This window comes from Ahaetulla prasina, chromosome 1, assembly GCF_028640845.1.
Source record: "Ahaetulla prasina isolate Xishuangbanna chromosome 1, ASM2864084v1, whole genome shotgun sequence".
Taxonomy (NCBI): domain Eukaryota; kingdom Metazoa; phylum Chordata; class Lepidosauria; order Squamata; family Colubridae; genus Ahaetulla; species Ahaetulla prasina.
In genome coordinates, this window is record NC_080539.1 from 53,437,988 (window position 1) to 53,451,024 (window position 13,037).

At 39.4% G+C, this 13,037-nt stretch overlaps 1 protein-coding gene across 1 annotated transcript in view; it reads right to left on the reverse strand.

Annotated features, from left to right (window-relative positions):
* Positions 1-13,037, reverse strand: part of MTA3 (metastasis associated 1 family member 3) — a 137,008-nt gene that overhangs the window by 19,902 nt on the left and 104,069 nt on the right. The window contains exons 17-18 of the mRNA XM_058165244.1: positions 11,788-11,819; positions 637-791 (exon numbers count right to left, since the gene is read on the reverse strand). Of these exons, the coding sequence (XP_058021227.1) occupies positions 637-791; positions 11,788-11,819 (187 nt within the window). The remainder of the gene's footprint in view (positions 1-636; positions 792-11,787; positions 11,820-13,037) is intronic.

The following is a 13,037-nucleotide window of genomic DNA, read 5'->3' on the forward strand; positions in this document are numbered from 1 at the left end:
CTCAAACACTAGAGACTCAAAGTACATAGAAGGGCATTTGCTTCCAAAGAGCCACAGCTTCCTTTCTGGAATGACTGAATTAATAGTTATTAGAAGAAAATTAGGGATTTTATCCTTATTAGTATAATACTATAGAGACCCCAACAAAGTCACTGTTTTTGTCATTATTCTATCAATGGCCCATAATAAGTCTCAGAAGACAAGTGGCCAGCACTGACCCTGAGGGTAGTTGATTACTTTTCTCCACAGGAACTAATTGCACTATCAACTAATATGGCATGAATTTAAGAGTTCATGCAGATCCTAATCCTTCTCTTTGTATGCCCCTCTCCAAAGAATAAAATCTTTTACAAAGCAAGCCTTTGAAGTATGAAGATACTTTTAAACAGAATTGTCTACTCTGTAACTGCTTTCAGGCTTTCCATTTCCATCCCCCTAAATTACACTAAATAACAGGGGCTACCAATGCTTTTGGTTCAAGAGGACAGAGAATTTGGGACGGCCTTGCTGCTAATGTTGCTAAATCTCAGCAACTCCAACCTGCATGTTCAAAAGTGAGGCCTGCTGGGAATTATAGTTCAGCAACATTTGGATTCACCACCCCCAATGTAGGCTCTTGCTCCCTTTTTTTCTTACCTGGTCTCTTCTGTAGCAATAAAGAAACCATCATCAGGAGCATTGAGCCAATTCTGTCTCTGTCTCTTGAGCAATGGCATAACACTTGGCATAAGGTCATTTGTGCCGACTTGTAGAGTTTTGCCATTAGTTGTATAGAAATCATGTGCCGCTTGCTGAAATCAATATAAAAGGGAGAGATATCAGCAGTATATACCATCCAGTATAGAGAGTTGCCTCCTTTCTTATTCAGGACAAAGAAGCTCTGGTCTCATTTCTAATATGGCAGGCTGGAGGTCGATATTGGGTTGCTTGTGGATCTAAATCATAGACTCACTTGGGAAACCAACAGCAGCCCAAGACCATACTATCCTTCCTGAACAATTAAATATCTTAATTTAAAAATCTTTAATCTTAATTTGATGTACTGGTGGTGAAACAAGATGTTAATCTCGAAACATTTTTGCTGCTCATTGGTTTCTAACTGATCAGGTGCTCTGCAGGTAGAAACAAAGTTCAGTATATAAACCCATCTGTGGATAGGCCAAGCCTTGCATTTTTAAAACAAAATACTATAAAAAAATGTAACACTAATGAATAATCTGACTCTCAAAATTTTCATGTTTTAATTTTTACAATTAAAAATTTGGCTTATCTGTAGGTGGTGCATTTTTCATTTTGGTTAAAAATTCAGGATTATGCTTAATCTGGGTTTATCTGTGAGGCTTTGTTTGTACTTTTTAAGAAGTATTACTATTTACAATATGTTTATGGATAAGCCCATTCACAGATAAATCAAAACCAATTTTGGGAGCGTATTTCTTGCCTTAACTGAGTCATATAGTAGGTTTTTATCCTTAAAACAGGATTGGGAAATTTGTGAAAATCCAAATGTTTCTGACTATAATTTTGACCGGGCTGAGCAGAGCTGAATAGTTGAATTTCAAGAAATTCTAGACAGGCACAGTTTCTCCACTTTTGCCCTAATTTAAAATGAGACTGGGGGGAAAGTAGCATATAAGTATAATGGTCTGAACTACACACTACACACTACACACTAAGTAAAACTTAAGCAGAAGTTGTCTCCTGTAATTCAGGAGATAAACATGATCTGCAAAATTCACAAATTGCAATGGATAAAGAATTGGTGACCTGCACTGCATTATGTCCTCAGATATTTCATTTCACTTCTGGGCTCTGAAGATTAAAAAGTAATCCTAAAAGTTTTATCCAAAAACTTTCTACTATTGACCTCACCCCATTCCTAAGAGGACCATAAGGGGCGTGCATAAGCGCACAAACGTGCCTACCGTTCCTGTCCTATTGTTTTTCTTTTCTTCTTCCTATATATATGCTTATACCTCCTTATATTTACTCATATATGTGTTTATATACTATATAATCTTTTTTGTATGATACCTACATATATTGTTGTGACAAAATAAATAAATAAATAAATAAATAAAAAGTGATAAATGCTTTATCTCAGTTTCAGTGAAACCCTCTGCAATGAAAAACAAGCTTTTTTTTCCTGCTGCTTCTATTTTTACCTTGTTTTTTCTTCTAGTAGCTATGAATTCCACTTAATAATAATTAGGCATTAACAAATGGTCCAGGTTTTGTCACAGCATTATGGTAAGAAATTTAACAACAGATGAATTTATTGCACTTGGAACAAGCTGGATGTTAAATTGTATCTCATTCTGGGTGGCAAATCTCAAAGTTCCAGTCACTAATCTGCATGTAGACATCTGTCAGGTTTAATTTAAAGCAGAGGTCTCCAACCTTGGCAACTTTAAGACTTGTGGACTTCAACTCCCAGAATACCTCAGCCAGCAAAGCTGGCTGAGGAATTGTGGGAGTTGAAGTCCACAAATCTTAAAGTTGCCAAGGTTGGAGACCCCTGATTTAAAGGACACTTCCACTCACCCCAGTGACTCTGCATCTTTAGCCTCCATGCTCACATCCATCTCAAATTGCAGAATTTCCAATTTTTTTTACCCCTTCTGCCTCCCCTCAACTATGAAGGCCTAATAATGTAACTGTAATAAACCAGCTGTTTCCTATCTCTACCATTACCATCTTCACTAGCAAACACACAGCAAGGATGGGGCACTGATTAAGAGCTGATTTCTACACTGCATTGGTCAACTGCATAAACCATAGTTATCTTTGACCATTCCCACAATAGGTGCAGGCAGGAGATTGGGGCATGGCAATACTGGCCATGGAGTGATGCCTTGAATTAGATCTAGTGCAGGGGTCTCCAACCTTGGCCCCTTTAAGACTTGTGGACTTCAACTCCCAGAATCCCTCAGCCAGCAAAGCTGGCTGAGGAACTCTGGGAGTTGAAGTTCACAAGTCTTAAAGGGACCAAGGTTAGAGACCCCCTGATCTAGTAAATGCATTTTTTGTCTATGGAGTGAAATTTATTTTAAAGATGTGTTCAAATAAATGAGAAAGACGGAACGTAAGGTCATTAATAGGATGTCATCAAATACCCGAGTACTAACTGCTCTCTCAAAAGCCATTGGAAACACATACTGTATCTATCAATTGCCTCACATATAATTAATTAAATTCTGAGCTAAGGCTTTAAGTATTTACATACGATGTTCTAGGGCTGTTTTGGCAACCTTTGTGTATTATTGATGCCAAACTGCCCTCCTTTTATGCTGAAGGCAGAGAGGAAGGACTCTTAAAATCCATCCACCTCATTTTTTGGCCTTTCCATAAAAAGCAATTTTGCAGCTACAGCCTTCAGAATGCTTTCCCCAGGCAGTTTTGCTCTCTTATTTACAGAGGACTGAAAGGAACATATCCATATATCATGCTTTTAAGGATTTTGTTTTCTCCCAATGATGAAAATTATATCCTGGCAGGAGTTATGCAAGTCCAACCTAAGAAAACACATGCTTCATAAATATTTGGCCAACAAGAAAAATAATAATAATGGTTCAGATTAGCACAAACAGTTCCATACTGAGTGTTATTACCTGACAACTTTCAAGTGAACTGGGCTTTTCAAAATATTGCTTGCCTTGTCTGTGTAAAATTTAAGATAAAGGACTGTGATTTAATGGCTGGTAGGCTTTTTCTGATATATTGTAGGGTATAGGAACACATAGTCCATTTCAAAGCCATTTTGTCTTTCATATGACCTGAGTTCTTTAGAAGGGTCCAGTGCCTCTGATCTTCCCAGATATTCCCCTGTACATCTATATTTCTTTGGCCCATCATGTCTCACCATGCAAGCAAAACCCTGAAGGAAGAGAAGCCACTGGCAGAGATTTCATTAGCTTGGAGTTTAAAACAAAGTGGCCATATTTCCTAAAGTTAGTTTAATGCATGTTCTAGAATTTATCCTTCAACTTGAACATATTGTTGAATTTCTCCATTGCCAAATCCACGCAAAAAGGTATAGGCAAGTTTTAAAATATGTATCTGAAGAATAAATACCTTTAAAAATGCATATTGTTGAGAAAATGCATTAAAATATGTTCAGAAATTCAAAATGCAATTTGGAAGTTGAACAGAAGTCTGTCCAGTACAGGCTTATAATGAACAGGCAGACAGGAAACAGATGGATCCAACTAGTCAGCCTGCCAGCAATCCAACCTGAGAAGCAAATTGTCTTTCCCCAAATCTTTGATACTGGGGAAAAATCTCAAAGGAGCTGACCTTTTTCACTTTCATGCTTATTTTCTGGAAATATGAGGTCTCCAGCCTTGGCAACTTTAAGATTTGTGGACTTCAACTCCTAGAATTCCTCAGCCAGTTGCCAAAGTTGGAGACCCCTGATCTAGAGTGAAAAGAGGTTGAAGAAGAGGGAAAAAACAGAAGTACTGTATACAACTTTCCATGAAATTCTTGAAGTGCCAAAGTTTTTCTTTGTGCATAAAAACAGTATATATTGTATAAACAGGTCGCTATCAGGGGTTCATAAATTTGATACACTTTTGAGAAGGTCATTGGACAACCTAAATTCTAGATAACAGGAAGGAATATTTCAGATGAGATAGGTCATCTCATCAGGAGACCTATCTCAGCAAATGCAATCCTTAAAATAGTTGGCCATTTAGAACTTAAAATGTAAAGATCAGCACTTTGATCTAGTGGAAAACAAAGGCAACCAGTATAGACTGAGTAATAGAGTCATACTTTTATCATTAGCATTTGTACTAGCTAAGATGCTTAGAAGGCTATATCCACATACAGTTACGTTTGTGTGTGTATTGTGTGTATAATAGGAATTTTGCTATTTTCAAACTGCTATGTTTTCTTTTTCTATATTAAGTCCGCTATTGGAGGAAACTCTTTGTTTCATCCCTAAGATAAGTCCTATAAGGGAAAAGCTAGTTTCTGCAGTTCCTTTTCAGTCAGCCAGACAAAATGAACAGGACTAAAATTGAAAGTGATCAGCTAACATGCAAAGTGGCAAGCTATTGCATTTTATTTTATATGTACTTTCTTTCACTTTTTGTGTGGAAGAATGAGTAGATTTTTCTTGTTCAGATATTCAGCTTCTTCAAACAAAGATTAACTTTCCTTTTTTGTGAACTTTGTACACAAAAGGAAGATGAAATTGTATATATACATACTGTATTGTAACTGGTAGCGATATAGTAAAAAAAGAGAGAGGATTAGAGTAAGTCTAGGATGCTAAAGAAGGTGATTATCTTGATTCAAGTCAATGTTAATACTATTCAGGCGGAGTAACCTTCCTATGCTTGATTCAGCATGTTGGCTAGAATTCTGGTAGCTATAGTTCCAAACCTTTTGGAGAGTACTAGTATAAGGGAGAATGATTAAAAGGAAAAACATTGAAAGCAATCCTAAATATATATTTGGCTTTCTGAACATCTCTGACAAGTGTAGAAAACCACCACTTAACGTAGTTCAAATGCCTTTTGACAGATATCTAGATATTGTCTTGCAGTTTTCATTTTGTTACAAAATCTCTAATGAATTGCCTGCAGTTCATTTATGATTGATGGCCTGTAACATGCATATGTCGTCTCTGGGACTTAACTGTGATATAAGTCCATCCTTCCAGCTTTCCATCCATTGTAAATTCTTGCTTTATTCATCTTTTTCATTAAGAAGCTATTGATGATGCCAATTTTTCCCTAATGGAACATCAGTGGTTTTATTTATTTAATTCATTTTCTTGGGGTTTTCCAGATTTACAGCATAATTCTTTCCATGAATAAAATTATGAGATGAGAAAACAGGTAGAATATATTCAAAGGGGAAACACTAAAATATTTTATTCTGTTGGTTTCTCTCCTAATCTGTTCCAACAATTTATAGACAAAGGATTTGATCTTCGTCCCTCCCTCTTTCCCTCCCTCCTTCCTCCCTCCTTCCTCCCCTTCCTTCCTCCCTCCCTCCCTTGCTCCCTCCTCCCTTCCTCCCTCCCTTCCTCCATTTCTTTCCTCCCTTCCTCCCTCCCTTCCTTTCTTCCTTCCTTCCTTCCTTCCAACTTAAAAAAAATAATTATTCACAATTACAGCTTACCCATCCTATCTCACAGGAGAGGGATGCGATGGGTCTTGTCCACTAAGGAATGCCATCAGGGACCCAGGAAAATAGTATTTTCTGCCATTACATTTCTGCCTTGACTTTTATGCCATTTCTTTGGAACATCATCCTCCCCAACACTTAACATTGGCCCTACCTTTAGGATGGCAGGACTATGCCACTGAATTTCAGGGTCCAGTGGTAGTGGTGAGGCTTTTCAGTGGCTGGACTGAACGAAATGTGTGACTTGTTGATTTAGTTTCAATAGTGATTTTGGTAGGGATATATATATATATTTGGTAGGGATATATATATATATATATATATATTTCAAAAACACTTTGAAACCCAAGCACTAGAAAAAATCTGATCACAAACCCAAACTCTGGCTCAGATATGTAGACGATACCTTCATAATCTGGCCACACGGGAAAGAAAAACTTGACAACTTCCTCACACACCTCAATAGCCTACACCCCAAAATACAGTTCACCATGGAAACAGAAGTTAACAACCAACTTCCCTTCCTAGATGTCTTAGTCTACAAGAAACCCAATGGCTCCCTAGGACACACCATCTACCAGAAGAAAACACACACAAACCGCTATCTGCATGCACTCTCACACCACCACCCAGCACAGATCAACTCCGTAGCCAAGACACTCATCTCTAGAACAAAACGCTTAGCTGACGAACAACACCTAAAAACCGAACTACACACTCTCACAAATGTACTAACATCCAATGGATTCCAGAGAAATAAGATTACCAAACTAATCCAAAAAGAACCCCCCACTAAAATCCAAGACAGAGAACAAGAAAACAGCACAGCCCTCCTCCCATATATAAAAGGCACCACAGACAGAATCAGCAAGATCCTCCACAAACATAACATCAAGACAGCATTCTGCACAAACCAAAAAATATGCACCATCCTAAGAAACCCCAAAGACAAAATTGAGTTAGAAAATCAAGGAGTATATGAAATCCCATGCACCGCCTGCCCCACCACATACATTGGACAAACCAACAGAAGAATAAGTGCACGCATTGAAGAACACAAGAACTCATTCAAAAAAGAGGAACCAACTTCTTCCCTGGTCCAACACCTTAAAGCCACAGGACACGATATTGACTTTAAAAAGACCAGAACTATCGCCAAAACTGAACACTTTAACAACAGAATAATCAGAGAAGCCATTGGGATAGAAAACCGCCCCCACAGCAAGCACAAACGGGATGATACCTCCGCCTACCAGCCATTTGAAACCCGCCTTATTGACAAACGAGTCCCTAACACGAGGAATGACACCAGACCCACACTCACGAGGTCCACACAGGATGTCACCACCACACATCCACCCAGAAAGCAGACCCAAACCCACACTGATCAGGAAGCACGACCAAGGACCAGAAGCCAGACCGCAGTTGCAACATTAGCCATTTCAAACCCCTCCAATCCATACATACAGCAGACAGACACCCACTATGAAAATGTAGCACGACCACAAACACGAAGCCAAACAACAGCAATGCAGCTCACCAGCTCAAATCCCCCTGCAAATCAGACTAATCTGAGCACAATCAAGCCCCCACCAACACAGGACACACCCCCAGCCAATCAGAGCACAAAAAAAACCCATCCAATCAGAGCACAGCCAAGCTCCCACCCGATCAGTTCAAACCCCCACTAGCAGTTAAAAAGAAAGAAACAGCTGCAATCCCATATTGCTCCCAGAAGCACGAAGCTGAAGCCTGAAGATGACGAATGAGACTTCGTCGAAACGTCGCCAAGACACTTCCAATTTTACGCGGGAGAAAACCCGAATAACCAAAGATTTACATATATATATATGTATGTATGTATGTCTTGGCATATTCGGGTCTTTTCCGTGTAAGGTTGAGAGTATCTTGGCGACGTTTCAACGAGGTCCCACTCATCATCTTCAGGCTGATGCTTTCGGCTTCGTGCTTGTGCGAGCAAAGAGTGGTCAGAGCTGCCATCTCTCTATAAATACTGGTGGGGAGGTGGGAAGTGTTGCTGTGAGTGGGTTGGTTGGCTGTGTGGTTGCATCTTGATTGGTAGATGGAGTGGGTGTTTGCAGATTGGTCGGCTGTTTCGTAGCATCCTGTGTTGGTGTGCTCCTAGTCTTTTGTGTTGTAATGACCTGGTTAATGGGTTGTGTGGAAACATCCTGAATTCTGGGAATGTGACCTCCTGTAGTGCTAATGGGCTTCCTGGAAATGTCCTGAGTTCTGGGAATGTCATGAGTTCTGGGAACTTCGGCATGAAGCCGAAAGCACCAGCCTGAAGATGATGAGTGAGACCTCATTGAAACGTCGCCGAAATACTCTCAACCTTACAAGGAAAAAGACCCAAATATGCCAAGACCTACATACCTATACCCGTGAAAACCTCAGAAAACAAATATATATATATATATATATATATATATATATATATATATATATATATATATATATATATATATATATATATATATATATATATATATATATATATATATATATATATATATATATATATATATATATATATATATATATATATATATATATATATATATATATATATATAGGTCTTTGGTTATTCGGGTTTTCTCCGTAAAATTGGAAGTGTCTTGGCGACGTTTCAACGAGGTCCCACTCATCATCTTCAGGCTAGGTGTTTACAGCTTCTGCTTCTAGGAGAAATAACAAGGTGTAAACACCTAGCCTGAAGATGACGAATGGGATTTTTCAAAATGTCGCCAAGACACTTCCAATTTTACGCGGGAGAAAACCTGAATAACCAAAGACCTACATACAAACACCCGCAAAAACCTCAGAAAATATATATATATATATATAGGTCTTTGGTTGTTCGGGTTTTCTCCCGTGTAAAATTGGAAGTGTCTTGGCGACGTTTCAACAAGTCTCATTCGTCATCTTCAGGCTTCAGCTTCGTGCTTCTGGAGCAATGTGTGATCGCAGCTGTTTCTTCCTTTTAACTGCTAGTGGGGTTTGAACTGATTGGGTGGGAGCTTGGCTGTGCTCTGATTGGATGGGGTTTTCTGTGCTCTGATTGGATGGGGGTGTGTCCTGTGTTGGTGGGGGCTTGGTTGTGCTCAGTCTAGTCTGTGCTGCAGGGGGATTTGAGCTGGTGAGCTGCATAGCTGTTGTTTGGCTTTGTGGTCATGCTACATCTTCATAGTGGGTGTCAGTCTGCTGCATGAATGGATTGGAGGGGTTTGAAATGGCTAATGTTGCAGCTGCGGTCTGGCTTCTGGTCCTTGGTCGTGCTTCATGATCAGTGTGGGTTTGGGTCTGCTTTCTGGGTGGATGTGCGGTGGTGACATCCTGTGTGGACCTTGTGAGTGTGGGTCTGGTGTCATTCCTCGTGTTAGGGACTCGTTTGTCAATAAGGGCGGGTTTCCTGCCCCACCACATACATTGGACAAACCAACAGAAGAATAAGTGCACGCATTGAAGAACACAAGAACTCATTCAAAAAAGAGGAACCAACTTCTTCCCTGGTCCAACACTTTAAAGTCACAGGACATGATATTGACTTTAAAAAGACCAGAACTATCGCCAAAACTGAACACTTTAACAACAGAATAATCAGAGAAGCCATTGAGATAGAAAAACGCCCACACAGCATGAACAAACGAGATGATACCTCCCGCCTACCAGCCATTTGGAAACCCGCCCTTATTGACAAACGAGTCCCTAACACGAGGAATGACACCAGACCCACACTCACGAGGTCCACACAGGATGTCACCACCACACATCCACCCAGAAAGCAGACCCAAACCCACACTGATCAGGAAGCATGACCAAGGACCAGAAGCCAGACCGCAGCTGCAACATTAGCCATTTCAAACCCCTCCAATCCATACATACAGCAGACAGACACCCACTATGAAGGCCAAACAACAGCAACTGAGCACAACCAAGCCCCCACCAACACAGGACACACCCCAGCCAATCAGAGCACAAAAACCTCCATCCAATCAGAGCACAGCCAAGCTCCCACCCAATCAGTTCAAACCCCACTAGCAGTTAAACTGAAGCCTGAAGATGACGAATGAGACCGCCAAGACACTTCCAATATATATATATATATATATAAATGTCCTGAGTTCCTAATGTCAAGAATGCAGGTGAAGCACCAGCCTGAAGATGATGAGTGAGACCTCATTGAAACGTCGCCGAAATACTCTCAACCTTACAAGGAAAAAGACCCAAATATGCCAAGACTTACATACCTATACCCGTGAAAACCTACGAATAGATAGATAGATAGATAGATAGATAGATAGATAGATAGATAGATAGATAGATATAATATATATCATATATCCTATAAATGTGTCAATGACGTCCCTTCATCATCTTCACTAATGTTCAAGCTTCAGGAGAAATAACAAGGTGTAAACACCTAGCCTGAAGATGACGAATGGGATTTTTTCAAAATCCCACTGCTCCCAGAAGCACGAAGCTGAAGCCTGAAGATGACGAATGAGACTTCGTCGAAACGTCGCAAAGACACTTCCAATTTTACGCGGGAGAAAACCCGAACAACCAAAGACCTACATACAAACACCCGTGAAAACCTCAGAAAACAAATATATATATAAATGGCTAATGTTGCAGCTGCGGTCTGGGCCCACGACCAAGGACCAGAAGCCAGACCGCAGCTGCAACATTAGCCATTTCAAACCCCTCCAATCCATACATACAGCAGACAGACACCCACTATGAAGATGTAGCACGACCACAAACACGAAGCCAAACAACAGCAATGCAGCTCACCAGCTCAAATCCCCCTGTAACTCAGACTAATCTGAGCACAACCAAACCCCCACCCAAACAGGACACACCCCCAGCCTATCAGAGCACAAAAAAACCTCCATCCAATCAGAGCACAGCCAAGCTCCCACCCAATCAGTTCAAACCCCCACTAGCAGTTAAAAGGGAAGAAACAGCTGCAATCACACATTGCTCCCAGAAGCACGAAGCTGAAGCCTGAAGATGACGAATGAGACTTCGTCGAAATGTCGCCAAGACACTTCCAATTTTACGCGGGAGAAAACCCGAATAACCAAAGACCTACATACAAACACCCGCGAAAACCTCAGAAAACTTATATATATATAAGCTGCAGTCACACATTGCTCCCAGAAGCACGAAGCTGAAGCCTGAAGATGACGAATGAGACTTCGTCGAAACGTCGCCAAGACACATCCAATTTTACGCGGGAGAAAACCCGAATAACCAAAGATCTACATATATATATATATATATGTATATATATATATATATATATATATATATATATATATATATATATATATATAATATATAAATATTTATTTATATTTTTATTGTTCTTGCTGTTGTTTTTAATTGTTGCAAACCACCCAGAACCTCAGAGTCATGTATGCAAGAAGGGTGGTTCTACAATGCTAATAAATAAATATTTTAAAAGAATAGGCACAAATGTTATGGTTGTACTCCTAAGCCCTTTCACCTGAGAATAAGCCTAGCTGAATTCAGAGTTTTCTAAATAACTCTGCATAAGATTTCACTGGATATTTCACATTTCAAACAGGTTAGAATTTAAAAAAATTGACTACTTACCATTTTAGTTCCATGTGCATAACTGGAGAGTCCTAAAATATACATACACAGAACCAATTAGGTCCAAATTAACATTTGCTTTTGAAAGTATTATTTTTCTTACAATCTATTTGAAAGCAAATCTAGGGTTAAAAACTGTAGAATTGCAGCACTTTCATAAGAGGCCAAAGTATCTTCCCTCTCCATAAAAGTAGCCACAACAGGTCCAACAGGGGCCGTGATAGCTCAGGCTGTAAAGAAGCCTGTTATTAGAACACAGCAGCCTGCAATTACTGCAGGTTCAAGCCCGGCCCAAGGTTGACTCAGCCTTCCATCCTTTATAAGGTAGGTAAAATGAGGACCCAGATTGTTGGGGGGGCAATAAGTTGACTTTGTAAAAATATACAAAATAGAATGAGACTATTGCCTTATACACTGTAAGCCACCCTGAGTCTTCGGAGAAGGGCGGGATATAAATGTAAACAAAAAAACAACAACCAGGATAGGAGTTATCATTGATAGTGGAGTTACAAGATCTGAGAAACTGTCATATTGAACCTAGAACAAATGGGTTTTCCTTACTACAATGAGCTGAATATGAACATGAAACTAATAAGTAAGGAGGTTGAAATATTACACATTTAACTATAGGCTGCTTGATAGTAGAACACAGAAATACACCATGAACAATTGAGACATTTAAGCAGAAGGTGGATGGGGCTTGCTTGCTCCCTCTCTCCTTCCATACTAAGTCCTACTAAGTACCATACCATGAAAATAATAATTCAAACATTTGCAAAGAAAACACTTTGTAAATACACAAGATATACTTACAAGATATCTGGATTGAGCAGCGGGGGGAACTTGGTTTATAACTTTCAAAATGCCTTTCAGTCCTAAAAGTATATTCTTTTCCTGTTCTATTATCACAATATACTATTCCTTATGTTCAGTTTTTGCTGTTTTGGCTTTTAATTAATATCAATTTCATCATTCTGCACACTTCCACTAAGACCATCAGAAATGTGCTTATTTATTACTACTCCGTTCAGCTCTTACTTCAACTAAAATGAACACATTCCACGGACTTCTTGTACTCATGTCTATCTGCTTTATGTCTGCTTCATATTTCACCTTATATATCAAGAAGTAGGTGTATCCTTATGTTCCTGCATAAGGATTGTTTTTGCTAGAGTACATTACATCCACAGATAATTATCTGAGTCATAAATATGCTAGGATTATTCCATCTAAAGCGCCTATTGGGATAA